At 36.4% G+C, this 16,486-nt stretch overlaps 1 protein-coding gene across 1 annotated transcript in view; it reads right to left on the bottom strand.

Moving 5' to 3' along the window:
• The window catches only part of LOC108907454 (atrial natriuretic peptide receptor 2), a 40,604-nt gene extending 27,063 nt beyond the window's left edge, over positions 1–13,541 (bottom strand). Inside the window, exons 1-11 of the mRNA XM_018711144.2 lie at positions 13,200–13,541; positions 11,858–12,053; positions 11,105–11,288; positions 9,630–9,835; positions 9,457–9,571; positions 8,986–9,287; positions 8,465–8,671; positions 8,302–8,386; positions 5,427–5,541; positions 2,550–3,039; positions 2,339–2,494 (exon numbers count right to left, since the gene is read on the bottom strand). Coding sequence (XP_018566660.1) covers positions 2,339–2,494; positions 2,550–3,039; positions 5,427–5,541; positions 8,302–8,386; positions 8,465–8,671; positions 8,986–9,287; positions 9,457–9,571; positions 9,630–9,835; positions 11,105–11,288; positions 11,858–12,053; positions 13,200–13,436 — 2,293 coding nt within the window. The 5' untranslated portion in view covers positions 13,437–13,541. The remainder of the gene's footprint in view (positions 1–2,338; positions 2,495–2,549; positions 3,040–5,426; positions 5,542–8,301; positions 8,387–8,464; positions 8,672–8,985; positions 9,288–9,456; positions 9,572–9,629; positions 9,836–11,104; positions 11,289–11,857; positions 12,054–13,199) is intronic.
• Positions 13,542–16,486: the final 2,945 nt, after the last annotated feature.

Here is a 16,486-nt window from a genome sequence, read left to right as displayed (position 1 = left end):
GAGTAATCATAAGAAAATCAACGGAAAAAAATTTAAATTTTTGCTTTTTTTTAAAAAGGCCTATGAAAAATTTTTTTGGTAATTTCATCATAACGCTCTTTTAGATATTTTAATTCTCTTATATTTGAGCGGTTCCGGAGCCTTGTACGATTATTTGTCGCCGAGTTATCGACGATCAAAGCAAAAAAATCATTTTTGACTGTGGCAATCAATTACTCGGGAAATAATGGTCGTACAGAAAATCCAAGTAGGGTTTTGAAAACTGCAAAGCATTCTCTATAAGTCGTAATTATGGGTTTTTGATAAAAGAAAATGTGAAAATTAGAGAAATGGTAAAAAATTGCATAATTAGGGATATTTGAATAACTTTGCAAATAACACAGCCACACAAAAAAAGAAAAGTTGTTTGTACTTTTCATGCGACATATGTTATCTGTAGTATGTTTGCCTCCTAATCACGAATCCGGTGTCAGAATTGAGCTATCACGTCACAGGGATTTCCTAACCTGAAAAAACAGATAAAAAATGGCAAATATTCATGAAAAAGTGCTTGGAAAAATACAAATTTTTTTTCTATATTTAAATGTTCATTTATATAGCTAAGACCCCCCCCCCAACGTGAATCCGCGGTCAGAATTAACGGTTCTTTTTCTAACCTTAAAAAAACGGGTCAATTAAGGTCAGATATCACGAATTCTCAAACAACAGATTCGCGCCAAATTTGTTATACGGGGGGTTTCTGGGTCGCTGATCACGGAATTTTGCAAAATTCAAGATAGCGGATCCAAGATGGCTGACCTAATTTTCAAAAAATAACAGATGCGCAGCAAATTTGGTATACGGGGGTTTTGGGGGTCTCTGACTACGGATCCGAGGTCAATTTTGCAAAATTCAAGATGGCGGATCCAAGATGGCCGAACAAATTTTCAAATAGTAACAGAATAGCAGCAAATTTGGGATACGGGGGTTTTCGGGGTCGCTGATTACGTATTCGAGGTCAGAATTGCGAAATTCATTTTGTAATATTTTACTTTATAACCTAATCATGTGTTAACCTATTTTTTTCGGCTATATCTTGTTCTTTTTTCTGTAAGAGATCTATTCACGGGTTGAATTTTGTAAATCTGATCTCGGATTCGTGATCAGTGACCTCGAAAACCCCCTTATACCAAATTTGGCGCGATTATGTTGTTTTTTCAAAATTTGGTCGGCCGCCATCTTGAATTTTGCAAAATTGACCTCGAATTCGTGATCAGCGACCCCGAAAACCCTCTTATATCAAATTTGATGCGAATCTGTTATTTTTTGAAAATTTGGTCCTCCATCTTGGATCCGCCATCTTGAATTTTGCAATATTGGCCTCCATCTTGGATCCGCCATCTTGAATTTTGCAATATTGGCCTCGGATCCGTGATCAGCTACCCCAAAAACCCCCGTATACCACATTTGGCGCGAATTTGCCGCATGAAAAGTACAGACAACTTTTCTTTTTTTGTGTGGCTGTGTAATGAATAAACTAAGGATATGGACTGTAACTTTTCAACCTCAAAGCATCCTAAAGAAACCCTGATAATTTCAAAACGCTGCGATTTTTTTTCTTAATGCACAGAATGTTTAAATTTGTCGTTTTGCTGAAAATCAATGTAATAAGTAATTTTTCACTTTTTATTCACCTTTTTAAGTTAAAAATTATTTTTTTTAGCAATAATTTCTTCAAGAATTATTTCTTTCAAAAATTTTTTTTAACATATCCACAAGCTTCACAAACGTCAAAAAAATTTGGTTGTAACTGCAGATCTGAAAACTAGACACTTGAAGCTTCAATTTCCTTTTTTTTATTCTCTCTACGACCATTTCCCTTCAAGTTACAGCCCTTTAAAAATCACCCAAAATTTTGTTATTTTTTTCATATCCCTTAATTTATGTGCCTAGTACAATGACGTGCCTACGTTTCCATTCGAAATCCTCGTCCGTAAGGATTTTGGCAAGGAAAATATTTTGGGAGGGCCGGGTAAATATTAGGAATAAATTAGGAGACCCGTCTGGCATCGGATAAACATGGATGATACAATTCACTACAAAGTCGTAGGGAAGTTTTTACGGTCTCCCATTCCGACATTCGCAGTTATGGGGTCACCGACTCGCCCGCTGTTATACAGAGTATTGTAACATCCCAACGAGCTCGCCGGGACGGGAGGCGCTGGATGAAATATTAATTTCGTTATTCAAATTGAAATGTGACAGCATAATCCGAATTTCGGCACGGGAACTGAACGAGCGAAAAACGAAATGATGAATTCCCGTGCGCGCGCGTCCGATATAAAAATATGTCGCTTACTCTTAGGTTCCCTGTACTGATCTCCTAGGTAGAAAACGCCTTGCCTCATGATTATCTCGTGCATTATTATCCCGAAGGAATAAACGTCGCCTTTCTGGGTGCCGCCGGGGGGGAACGGATCGGAATTCAGAAGCTCCGGAGCCGACCACAGCTGTCCTGAAACAAAACCGTTAATTTTGTCGTTTCGAACGCAGTCGGATTAAATCCTTACGTTCCCAGTACGAGTGCGACTCGACGTCGAACAAATCCTCGTTCGAGTGGATCCGCAGGAAGTTGAGCCCGAAATCGGCAATTTTTAGAACGAACCGACTGTCCACTAAACAATTCGACGACTTCAGGGCACCGTGTGACTTAATTGCGCTACGGTGAAGGTAATGCATCCCGCGCACCAAGTCCATTATCAAGGACATCCGAAAGGTCCAGTCCAATTTCACCTGTTCGTTCTCGAGGATGTCCTGGAGGCTTCCCTTGGGGCAGTACTCCGTCAGGATGCAGTTCGGTATGTCCAAACAGGCGCCGTAGAACTTCACTAAGTTATCGTTCGATAAGTCTTTCATAACTTTCAATTCGTACAGCTCGCTACGGTTTAGATCTATCTTGACGTCCTGCAGGAATTTCACCGCTACTCTAATTGATTTGTAGAAACCTACAGTGGCGTACAGCTGCTTGTCGCCGGCCATGCTGAAACCATCGATGTCAGTCTGAAAGACGAAATATTATCAGCATAATATACTAGGAAATTTTATTTAAAAATTTGCACCAAATAATTTAATTTTATCGTACGGACGCCATATTGTACGTTATGTAAAAAAATATAATTGTCAACACCAATTCAGATTAGCCGGTCAGGACATAACCCGTTCAGGGTCTTCGACTGTGACCCAGACAATACTTAAGTTGAAAATAGTCGTGCAATTACAGACAAAACGGACGTGCAATTCATTGAATTTAGGAATTATATTAAAATAAAAACTGATCTGAATACTAGCAAAAATTATTGATCGCGTGCGAACCGTGAACGTAGCGCGAGCGTGACCCGAGCGTTTAGTCTGCGTCGGCCTTTAGTAATGCAATAGTACCTCGATAATCCGAACCAACTGGGACCAAAGGTAGTTCGTAGCCACATACAATAAAAATTATCTGTACTTTTCATGCGACATATATTATCCGTAGTATTTGTGTCTCCTGATCACGAATCCGGTGTCAGAATTGAGCTATCACATCACAGAAATTTCCTAACCTCAAAAAACAGGTCAAAAATAGCAGAAATTCACGAAAATGTGCTAGGAACAACAATTTTATTTTCTATATTCAAATGTTCATTTATTTGGTTAAGACCCCGGCGAATGTGAATCCGCGGTCAGAATTGATGGTTCTTTTTCTAACCCCAAAAAAACGGGTCAATTAAGGTCAGATATCACAAATTTTCAAAAAATAACAGAATCGCAGCATATTTGGTATACGGGGGTTTTGGGGGTCTCTGACTACGGATCCGAGGTCAATTTTGCAAAATTCAAGATGGCGGATCCAAGATGGCCGACCAAATGTTCAAAAAATAACATATTCGCGCCAAATTTGGTATACGGGGGTTTTCGGGGTCACTGATCACGATCAAATTTACAAAATTAATTTTTAAAAATTTAATCAATTACCTATGTACTTTATTACCTGAGACTAGGCAGAAAACCCAGAAAGAAGAACAAGATACGGCCGAAAAACAGAAGGTTAGGTGATTGGGTACTCAAGTTATAAGGTAAACAAAAATATTACAAAATGAGTTTCGCAATTCTGACCTCGATCAGTAAAATTCGGGACTCGGTCGGATGATCATAACCGGCGCGTCGGCCTTTGGCTACAGCGCATCGTACGAAACCGGTAATAACGGCAGTTATTGGCTTCGCATTTGCTTTGTGTATATATACCTGTTTTAATATTCTAATAATGTCGAACGCACCAAAGAGTAAAAACGACCTTTCGCTGCTAAAGTACGAACATTTATTTATTTTTATTTATATCCACCTGTTTATTTATTTGTTTACGATGAACACGACTATGATTAGCCGACGAAAACCCCGAACTCTAGTGATCAGCGACTCCTGTATACCAAATCTGGTGCGAATAAGTTATTTTTTGAAAATTTGGTCGGCTATCTTGGATCCGCCATATTGAATTTTGCAAAATTGACCTCGAATTCGTGATCACCGACTCCGAAAACCCCCGTAATTTGGCGCGAATGTATTATTTTTGAAAATTCGTGATATCTGACCCGTTTTTTTGAGGTCAGAAAAAGAACATATAGTCTTAACTATATAAATTAACATTTGAATATAGAAAAAAAAATTGTTGTATTTCTCCTAGCACTGTTTCGTGAATGTTTGTTATTTTTGACCTGTTTTTTTGAGGTTATGAAATTCCTATGATATGATAGCTTAATTCGGACACCGGATTTGTAATCAGGAAGCAAAAATACTACAGATAACATATGTCGCATGAAAAGTACAGACAACTTTTTTTTTGTGGCTGTGTTATTAATTATTATGTTATTATTAAATGCTACTCGCATGAACACGCAGCAAACTAAGGTTTCAGTAATCTAATCTAAAACTAATGTACTTATAGACGCCCTCTCACTTGACCACGTGATTTTTCCCGAATTTCAATAGTGTATGGCAGCCATATTAGGGTTTTAGGTAGTTCGGATTGTTGGGGGGGTTCAAATTACCAGCGTTCGGATTATCGAAGCTCTACTGTAGTAGCAACTGACACTGAATGGTAGCACCTCGTAAAAATAGGCCTAGTATAACTAGAATTGAAAAAATCCGTGAATGGATTTTGTTGTGGAGGACCTGTACATCTGCGGCAATTTGGCGGTTAAATAATATGCGTAGTTACAAAAAACATAAAGTAGAAACCGACCTCCAGAACGAGATTAAAAGCGAAATTGAGAATCCAATCCCCTTTTGTTATAATGGAGTTCGCATCTTTTGATTAATTTCAAGAAGCAATTGTTTTTTTTTCCTTTATTAAATTTAGAGCAGTAGTCGAGGCGGTTAAGGAATGAATAAAGTAAATGATACATGTGTCATACCCTTATGGATGCGGTGGACTGAAAACTGCTCCGGGCCTTCGCTGGTAGAAATAAAATATCGTTGTAATTCACCTTCCAAGCTTTTGCTTCAATTTCAGATCTGAGTTTGAACTGTCTGAAACAAAAAAAAATGAAAACGGACCGTTGGATGTGCGTGGGAGCGGCGAAGATAAATAAAAATTAAACACTAGAAAACCTCCTTTGGTGCGGTAACGTCGTTAGTTATAAAACGTAGCGGCAGCGATATTGGAAGCAATTGTCGGTCACAGCCCATCAACTCAGATAACGAAATTATTCGTTAGCGGCCGGCTCCCTCGGATCCGCTCCTATACGGCTGTCGGAAATTATAAAAAATGAGGCGATTCCCTCGGCCGCTCTACAAGAAAAATATGTAATTTTCTAATTTAAGTAAAGCTGTATTCCGAGCTACAAGGTGGCTGAGATCGGGATCCACGTTTTGCAACACCTTTTTCGCGAGTTCTTTTTGAATGGAAACGGTTATGCGAGCACCTATTAATTTCGCGCATAAAGGGAACTTGGGACCCTAAATTTACTGTTATTTGAAAAGCCACGGATACCCCCACGAATATTAAATCGCGAAGTTTCACGTATGTAACTTTATATGATTTTCCCCGACTTCACATAACTTCGGCCGGAAGCTTAACGCCTTAGTTCCGAAAGCTTAATGGTTTTCCAGCTATTTAAAATTGATGCTTATTCCTACAACGGTATTAATGTGTAATTCGTGTCCTGCTACATTTTTAATTGGGCCGTGACCAAGAGAGTGCCTCGGGGCCGGCAACGACGCAAAGAATCGTACACAAATAAACATTCGTATTTAAAGAAAATCGTTACCTTCGCCCAAATTAATTTATTTCCGGGTATACCAACATCTACGAGTATACATTTCTCAAGGAGACTGTTCTATTTTTTCGAAAACTTATACGTTAATTTCCACACTACACCCATTTGAATATATACAGGGTGTGGCGTGTATAATCTACAAAAATTAAACTACAGCTTCCTGATGATATTTGTAATAGAAAAGTCTTATACGAAAAAGTTCTATCTTCGCGTTTTTTTTGTAAATTAAAGTTCAGTTATTTAACGAAAATGAAGGCCGACCCTGTGTTATTGATTAAAAACTTTGGAAATGTTTTTATGCGACCCGAGATGCAACCTTATAATTTAAGTCGGTACAAACTAATACTAGTAATACTAAAAGAAGGTTAGGTTACATTGTCAAAAAATTTGTGCAGTCAACTGACTGTATTTGTATTGAATTCATTATTCACTTAATTTAAATATTAAGCATCGTCCATCGACCCATCAGTGTTAAAAAGTGAAAGATTCCAGACAAAAGATTTTATTTTGTAATTCCACGATAGTGACAGTGTAATTTTTATAAAGAAGTAAAAAATAAGAATAGCGTGCCGATTACATTAAAAACGAGATTCTTATTTCTTACTTTGCTTAATGCTTTAGTTTGTGCACAAACTAGTTTTACAATGAACTGAGAAAACAATGCATTTACTATTTCCGAACGTGTCGATATGGTGTTAGTGTATGGTGCAGCCGGAGAAAATTCGCTCGCGGCGACTAGGTTGTACCGGGAACGATGACCACAACGTCACCCCCCATGTGCAAATACATTCCTACAGTGCGTTCAGCGACTGCGAGATACGGGAAGTGTTATTCCTCGAGGAGAAGGACGTGGTCAGCAAGTGAACCTTAACGTTGAAGATGTAGTGTTGGAATATCTTGACGAAGACCCCACAATTAGTACTCGACGACTCGCACAGCAAGTAGGAACCTCATCTCGTACCCTACATCGCGCCAGCTGTTGCACCCCTATCATCTGCAACCAGTTCAACAGATTTTAGAAATGGTAAGTTTTATTTCATTTTGTCCCATATTTTAATGGAGTTTATTTATAAGTCGAAGACTTGTGCGGGAGAGGAGGCGGCATATTATTATTAGGCAGGCCGCATTTGCGCCCAGGAACGACTTATGTTGGTAGGCCCTAACCACCATTCAGTGCAGGAATGAGAGAAACCTGGAAAACCTCATTAATTAGGGGGGTGGTCAAATGCCAACCGGTGTCAATCTCTCACATTGACCCAAGCCAACATTCTTCCACCCTACCATACCTGCACAGAGGGTGCCAATCCTCCGTACAAGCATAGCATAGGATGTGGTTTTGTTTGCGAACTCTTGCAGTAACAACAATGCATTTAAGATAATAATTACTATTAATTAATTATTATAATACGAAAATATCAGTTTCTTTTTAAATATCTATTTTTCTTAGTTTGTACTTTTGCATTGAAAAATCCCCTAAAAATAGAGTTATCTTTCTATCTTTCAACGAGGATTTGTTTACGCGGCTGGCCTACAGTACGTGCACACGGACAGGACCGTTCCCGAGAAAATATTTTGATCCATAATTGAAGTTTAATTTACGAAAAAAAAACGCAAAAATAGAACTTTTTCGTATAAGACTTTTCTATTACAAATATCGTCAAGAAGCTGTAGTTTAATTTTTATAGATTATACACGCCACACCCTGTATATCCCTACCCCGAGTCAAAACTGGTGGTCCCGCCACTGGCGGTAACCCGCTCCTTTGCGTGGAATGGAAATGTAACTAAAAATAAAACCCTTTGTTATTCAAAGAGAAACTAAATGTACAAAATCTTGTAAAGCCGAGCTAAAATCAGACTTGGAACGATTTAACATAGAAAATATTATTTTAGCAACGCCACGAGGATTACATACTAATTTTTAATACGTCCAGTAATTAAACGTGCTTCCAAATAACGCTTTCCAGTGCCAAATAACTTGCGACAGCACAAAGTAAATTGTCAGCACTCACCTGTACAAAATAATAGCCACCGCGGTCAACCCCAGAAACGTGACGCATATCAGACAAATAAAAAGGATCTTCACCTTATCGTAAGCTGAAAAAAAAATAACAATATATAAAGACCTAAAATTTTGTTGATATTTTTTCGCGGAAGTTTCGAACGGGAACCTACTTGGACATTTCGACAAATCGAATCCGCACGCAGGTGTGTCCGAGGGCTCCCCAAACGGCCATCTGACGGTCCACCTATCGATGGATTTATTCGAGGTCGAATAAATTCCAACTATCTCGTACTCTCCGCTTGAATTTACATTTAGGAGGGCGTACTGTGCAGTCCTCTGCCCGTTGCAGTTCATCACCATCTGCTGCCCGGATTTCCCTAAAAAAATAATAATAAAAATAAAGACCTCATTTCGACGTCGCAAGCTTTATTTCGAAGCCTAGAGAAGAGACTCGCATATATTTTTTGATTTACCATGTACCGAAACTGCCGTTCAGAAACGTCCAAATAATTAGATGAAGTTGAGATTAATGATCCTAATGCAAGGACACGAAAGGGATGAGAAAAACAAATTTGCTGTTCTGCTATTAGAGCGAATACAATTTTTACGCGCCCCTTTCTTCGGGTAAATTACAAAGGAACATTGACAGTGACGAAACGTAATTATCTTTTCTTTTATCAAGTAATCCTACCTAAGAAAGTCCTTCCCATCATCTGATGGGCCACTTTGCAGCCGAGCAACGTTTGGTTGGACATGAAATTCCCAGATTCGTCCTCGTTGAGGGACCGATTTAAAGCCTGAAGGTACATCATCATGCTGTCGTACAAACTGTCGAGATAAATCGATCCTCTCTGTGCCTGCTCTTCGATTTTATCGAAGTTAGTTTCCCGTATGGGCATGAAAGTGTAAACGGCCTGGTAGCCTCTCCTGGCTAGCTCGTTGTTTGCTCTCGTGTCGTCGCTGTTGTACCAAGGTTTGGACGGTATGGTGGCACTGAAATGTTCGGTGGTTATATATGAGCAACTGAATAATAATTATCAAATTAAATCTTTCGCTGTACTTTCGATTAATGCGGGTTACGCAATTAGACGGAATGAATTACCAGGGCCTCGATTTTATCTCACGTTTAGCCCTTAATTAAGTTTACGCGGGATTCGCTTACTTGTTGTATAGCTCGAAGTTGAGGAAGGTGTATTCCCCTCGGTCCATCATATTCAGTTTGGCTGCCTCGATGATAATTTCCCTTATGTTCTGCTGGTTGGCGCACGTCAGTATAACTGGAAAAAAATGCGTACGTTTTTGCGTGGTGATGTAGCTTTGAAAATTTTAACTCACTTCCGTATTTGACCCCGACTTTGTCTTGCAAAAAGTCCGTGTAATTAGAGCCTAGCAAATCAACGTCCCCGTCTACATAGTCCAAGTTCGAGATGTTTTGTATCTCATAGATCAATGTTTTCATGAATAAATAACAGGTTTGCTCGCCTCCTACTTCAACTTGTTGGTTTTTCTCGTACATCAGCACCAGTTTCCGCCAACCGAACCTGAAATCATGTCGAACTTGACCCTTAATTATAATTATTCCCTTTAACAAGGGTTTCTGTTGCAATAAAAGGAAATTACGAGACGCTGAAGCGTTAGAAAATTCGCAATTTCGTAAATAAACTTAGGAAGATTCCATTTTGCCATTTCTTGATAGGGCTTGGTAATTATTTTTATAGAACGAATTATAAACGGAATTAAGAATTTCGTGATTGAAAAGAACATGTACGAATACTGTTCTAGGCGGAAGTAAAGCAAATATTTCAGAAGTGTTTTGATAACGGAAACCGAGGTAGTTTTCAAAACATTAACTTGAGCGATGTATTTAACAACGGCTTCAGACGGAACCACTTCAGCAATTCTGCCAAGAAGCACCCTAGAACGGGCATTTTAGAAACTTTGACAAAGTAGCAACCTCTCAAGTGTATTTTTTTTCCGAAAAAAACTACTACCTGATAGAAAGGGATTTAAATGAACACCGACGTTCTTTAAATTAAATGTGCTGTTATTAAGTAATTTTCCTACTTTCTGTGATTAGTTTTAAAGTTACAGTAAATATAATTATCTAGGTATGCAGTTTTAAAGCAGTTAACTCTGACTTAATCACGTTCGACTGGATCTTCTAAGATTAAAATATAATCCCAGAGCCAAATACATAATGATATACAGGACGTCACGCAAAAAAGTATAATATTTGAAATAGACGATTCATTATTACCGATTTTGAAATATAAATTGTAACTTGGCGAGTGATTTTACCCGCTCAAAATAAAAAGTTTCCCGGAATAATTGACAGCTCCATCAACAATTTACTTAAAGCAATATTTTTGGACCGATTTGCGATAAACGATCATCTTTCAAATAAATAGTTGCCTGCCAAAAACCTCTCATTGTGCCGGCTGTTTATCTTTATAAAATGCGTATACATTTTCATATCTCTCAACACGTATTAAAGATAATTCTAATACCAACTGTTTACATTGAATAAGACACGTTTAAGAATGATTTGATATCTTCAAAACACTTTAAAAATAATGCCAAAACATAGAGGATTATAATATATCTTGAATCGAACACAATATACGTTTAAATTGTATGTTTAAAATGCAAGTCATTTTTTTTTAATTTCCTTGAAATTGCAAGAACATTTCTTAAAACTTTGGTAGGTAACAAAAATGAGATGCATTTCATTTACTGCAAGATGCGTTTCGCTCATTCGAACTTATTTTTGTAAACACAACAAAATGTCATGTTACACTTAAAATCGTTACCTGTTCATTAATAAATGCAGAAATTCAGAGTAAGATCTAAAATCAACAGATCCAGAATTTATCATAAGGTACATCTCATTATTGAAGACGGTCTTTTTGTTCGTAAAATCCAAGCTTAATCCCAAAGGGGTTATCAGGGGAACCCCATTATTTCCCAAATACTTTGCCATTCTTCCTGCTGTGGCTAAAAACATATATTTTTTCTATACAATAATACCTTTTTACATATTAAAAAACTAATGTGTTTCGGTTTAACTCAAAACTGAAAAAGTAATATCTGGAAGGAATATCTGTGCAGAGCATATAAAAACAATCTATTGAACTTAACATGAGGTACTGATATATCTAAATCAATATCAACATATTTTTCTGACTAATAATAAACGTATTTATTTGACTTATGTGGCAATCATAAAATTGTTTTAATTATTTGCGGGCAAAGCAATAGAAACTGGATTATGATAATATTTTCAACGAATAATACTTACATTGAAATAAATAATAATAATTTTTTTAAAGTAACGAAACTTTTTTGGGTCGCATAAATCATTCCCTACTCTCTTCCCATCGAAAATCAGTTCAGTTATCTTAATCATTTATATAGCCAGGAAATATGTCAATATAGTTGCTGCTAAATGTATGGCTGTGGAAGATAATGCAGCAATTTTTATCTTTATTGAGAAGTAGTTTGATAAAGTATGACCGCAATCGAAACATTGTTAAATATTTTTGTTAATAAAAATTGCCACTTACCCAACGGATATTCGCATATCGGACCAAACATGACATTCAAACAACCGTCATTGGCCGTTATGGCCTGCACCATAGCGCCAGAAACTTGGCTCTGGCTACATCCATCATCGTAAAACTGGTATTCGATGACAATATTGTCGGACAGTAACTGAAGATCCCTGGTCCTGTTTTCCGCTTCTTTTAGAATTTGCTTGGACTGAAAGTTTTACCTGTTACGTTGAGTCAATCGTTTTTGCGAACAAGTAAAGTAATGAGAAAATCGAAAGCTAGTCAAATTTTTAAAAAAAGTTGGAAAATAATATAAATTTAATGATAAATCTTTCATGTAAATAGATTGCCTACGTTGTGTACATTTGCAGTAAGGCAAACATTGGAACACGATTAAAAGTAATACAACATGAAAGAGAACAAAACAACATAAAGAAAGAAAAGCACTTTAAAACATGAACATATTTAAATTATTTTATGAACAATAGCAACTAGGTTCGTGATGAGAAAAATTGTGTTCTAAATTAAACTATTTTACTTTAAAACTATTTCACGATGTAAATATTGATACTTTTTTAATTACGCAAAAAAATATGTGACATCTTACGCCTATTTTTAAAGTGTAATCTATAAAAGATACTTTAAAATCAGTATGATACTATCTCTCAGGTTCTTATTATATTATAATATCAATAAATAGATAAACCACCGACGCTATTTATAGAAAGTAATTGATAATTATTTAAACTGTAATTACAATGACTTAACTATAAGAACGAAAAATAATCTGCTGCTTTCTCACATGATAAAATGTTTCGATATTTTTGTACGACGTCTGCGGTATTATGTACGATATCTTTATTTGTAGTACGACTTGTAGAATGGCGATTTTATTTATTACGAAGATGTGAAAAAAAATTCCCGTTCGGAAATGGGCGAGAAAAAAATAAAAGATAAATAGAAATACAATTTTTAGGTCGGTCTTATCAATTAATTTTTACAGTAAAACAGTCTTATCAAATTAGTTTTAAAAAAACACTACATAAAAAATAGCAAGACATGATTCCGTTGAAGTACACGAACTGATATCGATAAAGTCGTCCACTCTACGTAATTATATAAAATCGTTCTCCCCCGTTCCACAAACCGGGATGAAAATGTGACCCCCTAACAAAGAAAACTACCCACGTAAGATGCACGTCACACTACTACAAATATTCCGTGCACCAGGTAAACAATCTATTTCCTTCACGTTTGATAAGGAACTAGCCGAATAGCAACAAATGAAAATATTCATATCCGTCTTACATCCTAAAACAAAGGAACCGTAATGATTTCGGAAGGTGCTAATTACCCTGTTCAGGTGTACAATGTAGAACTCGGAACTGGGTAGCACCACGGCAACGTACACGGTACAGATCCCGGTACTGTTGCATGTAAGACACGGATTATCCGGCGGGTTCTCTCCACAGGTATCGGGCAGAGAAGGGCAGTTTCCCTCCAACTCCCAGGGCGGTGTTAGCAGGATGCTGTTGTTGAATTCGGACGACAGGGAGTTCCCGAAGAGCAGCAGGAATATGATGAGGAACATCACTGGGTATTCGCGCGTTATACAACGCGTAATAGCTTTGCAACCACATATGACACGAAAAATGTATAGCCGCTACGGACCGAGCACATTTTATGAAAGCATTCCAGATACTAAGTTTGATAGCCGATGATAGCAATTATTGATAGTGAGCCGCCCGCGCAGATAGGAAAGATAATGTTCCTCTTACAGGATTGGACTGAAGATTTTACTGTGCTTTCCAAAAACGTACCCATTTCCCCTACCTCCGCAACCGCAAAACTCTCTTCCGCGACACAATAAGAATATTCCATAGAGATCCACGAAATACCCGCCCTTAATCTCGAACAATCTAAATGGGTGTTAGATCAGGTCAACCGAGAGGACGGCACATTATTCCCTTACCTTTAACGCGCTTGGAACAAAAATGGCAATATCAAGAAAATATTAAAGGTGTTACAAGAAATAAATTTTGAAGGTTAAAGCTAGAAACGTCTTAGGAATTTCTTAAGTGGTTTACCATGCCACATCCTTAGACCCTGTATATCACATACGGCACTGAATATACGCGTAAACATTTTTTTAAGCACACAACTAACGATACATTCGTACTTCTACAATTCTCGTCGCCGGTGCCGGCCAACAGGTTCATAGATCACAACTAATTTAAATATAGCGACTCGAAAATTTTAAATAGAACCGTTTCGCCTTACTTTTGATTTTCATTAAACGAGATCCAAAAGGTTCCAGTCAATATGAGATTATTTTAATGGTTATAAGTTTACCTTTACACTAGATAAATTTGGGTTTCATAAACTATAAATATATTTTAGAGTAAATTATATCGGCTTGATATATTATAAACATAGGATAATATATTGACTACACAACCATTCAACAGATTATATACAGAAGCCTCAAGAAGTCATTCTCAGTACATATATCATTTTATTCCTAAAAAAACTATATACAGGGTGTTTTGGAAAGGTACCATAAATTCAAGATAGAAAAAAACAAGACGATACTTTCAATGGACCAAGCCTATCATCTTCTGTTTTTACACACTGAAAGAAAAAGTATTTGGATCAAATGAGCAGATAGTTTTAATAAAAAAATAATTTTCTTGAAAGAAGAAAATGGTAATTATTTAGTATAGTGGCACCCTCTCAAATCTTCACAAAATTTTGTCTACCCCCCTATTTTCGATGCTGCTGAACACGAATCTGAAGTTATTTTCGTGCGGTTGAATCTAGTTTTCGAGAAAAAAATTTTTCAAAATTCTAACCTGGATATTTCAGATAACACTACGTAGAACTCTGTATATTTTATGTAGCATTCAGGACATCTGTAATGAACAATTAACACTGTTCACGAAACACATTTTCGCAAATTTCAAGTAAAAAAATATGTATTTAATAAATAAAAATTTTGTAGTTTTTTTTAATCCGCCATTTGTAATTCGTGATGACAACACATTGAGTTCCCCCACTCTTATTCATCTCTATTCATCATAAAGTTACTATAATTTTAGTTATTAAATAGATATTTTTTCTTAGTTCAAATTTGGGAAAATGTGTTTCTTAAACAATGTTGATTGTTTATTACAGATGTTCTGAAAGCTACATAAAATATACAGAGTTCTACGTAGTGTTATCTGAAATATCCAGAGTAGAATTTTGAAAAAATTTTTTCTCGAAAACTAGGTTCGACCGAACAAAAAACACTTCAGATTCGTGTTCAGCACCATCGAAAATAGGGGGGTATATAAAATTTCGTGAAAATTGGAGAGGGTGCCACTATAGTAAATAATTACCATTTTTTTGCGTGCAGAGCCTCAAATACTGTTTTTAAATAAAATTTTAGGCATATCTTTTCAAAAAAACAATATACTGCACTGAAATTTCAACATTTTTTCATTAGTTTTTGATCATCTACTAGAGGGCGATAGCTACGACTCTCCTTTACGATTTTGAGGTTAGGTTTCTTTCTTTGCCGTTTTATCACGTAAAATTTCATTATACCTAAAACCGGCACTCTTATTGAAGCCGCTGATATCACACCGTTTGTGAGAAAAACGCAACTGACTGGGATTGCGTTTTTTTCCATTGTAATATACTACAAGCACCGTAAGAAACCTAACCTCAAAAACATGTCATATAATATCACTGGATAAGGTCGTAACCAGCGACCTCTAACAGATAGTCCAAAACTAACAACATTAACTCATTTAGCACCCTTGAAAACTTACCCGGACCAAATTTCAGTACGTTATGTTGCTTTTTGGAAAATAAAAGACGCTGTGTATCTCGAAAACAAAAAACGAGAGACTCATGTGCGTTTTTTAAATCATGTGTTTTCTTTCATTTAGAATATGACTAGGTGACCTTATACTGATTTTGACAACAAGGAATATTAAAAATAAATAGAGCGACGGTTTTCGACGTTCAAAAGCGAGGCAAAAATCGATGATGTTTGTTTTTTAAAAAATCCTTCGTCATATGGAGCTGCATCTTTTAAATTATGTGTTTTCTCTCATTTAGAATATGACTAGGTGACCTTATACTGATTTTGACAAGTTTTTCGATGTTCAAAAGTGAGGCAAAAATCGATGATTCGCAATTATTAAAGGTGTTTATTTTATTTTGTTTTATTTTAAATTCAGAACCAAGCTTAAAAATAGTCGCCGTATGGTATTCTGTAGGTTAAACTTGTATCATTTTTAATACCCGTTAAAATGACAATGTCGGAAAATACATTTTATCGGATTATGGTTTTATGATTGAGACAAATTAGAATAATAAAGCGATATTTATCAAGCAGTAAAATTAATATTGTTTATAACGGTAGCCAGTGCACTGCTAATTTATGGAAGTATTCGATTATTTATAAACCTCTCATGTGTATATTAATAAAGCCTAGCAAGCATCTGATATTATTTGTACAGGTAAAATAATTAAGATAACCGATTTGCTGAAGCCAAAAGCTCATATTTCCTCTTAATAACGGGATATCGAAATGCGCTCTGATTAAACAATGGTATTATATTTTATTCAGATATTAATTAAATTCTAATC

This window comes from Anoplophora glabripennis, unplaced genomic scaffold, assembly GCF_000390285.2.
Source record: "Anoplophora glabripennis isolate ALB-LARVAE unplaced genomic scaffold, Agla_2.0 scaffold5, whole genome shotgun sequence".
Classification (NCBI taxonomy): domain Eukaryota; kingdom Metazoa; phylum Arthropoda; class Insecta; order Coleoptera; family Cerambycidae; genus Anoplophora; species Anoplophora glabripennis.
Note: the sequence above shows the minus strand (reverse complement) of the source record. Positions and strands in the feature narration are given on the sequence as shown.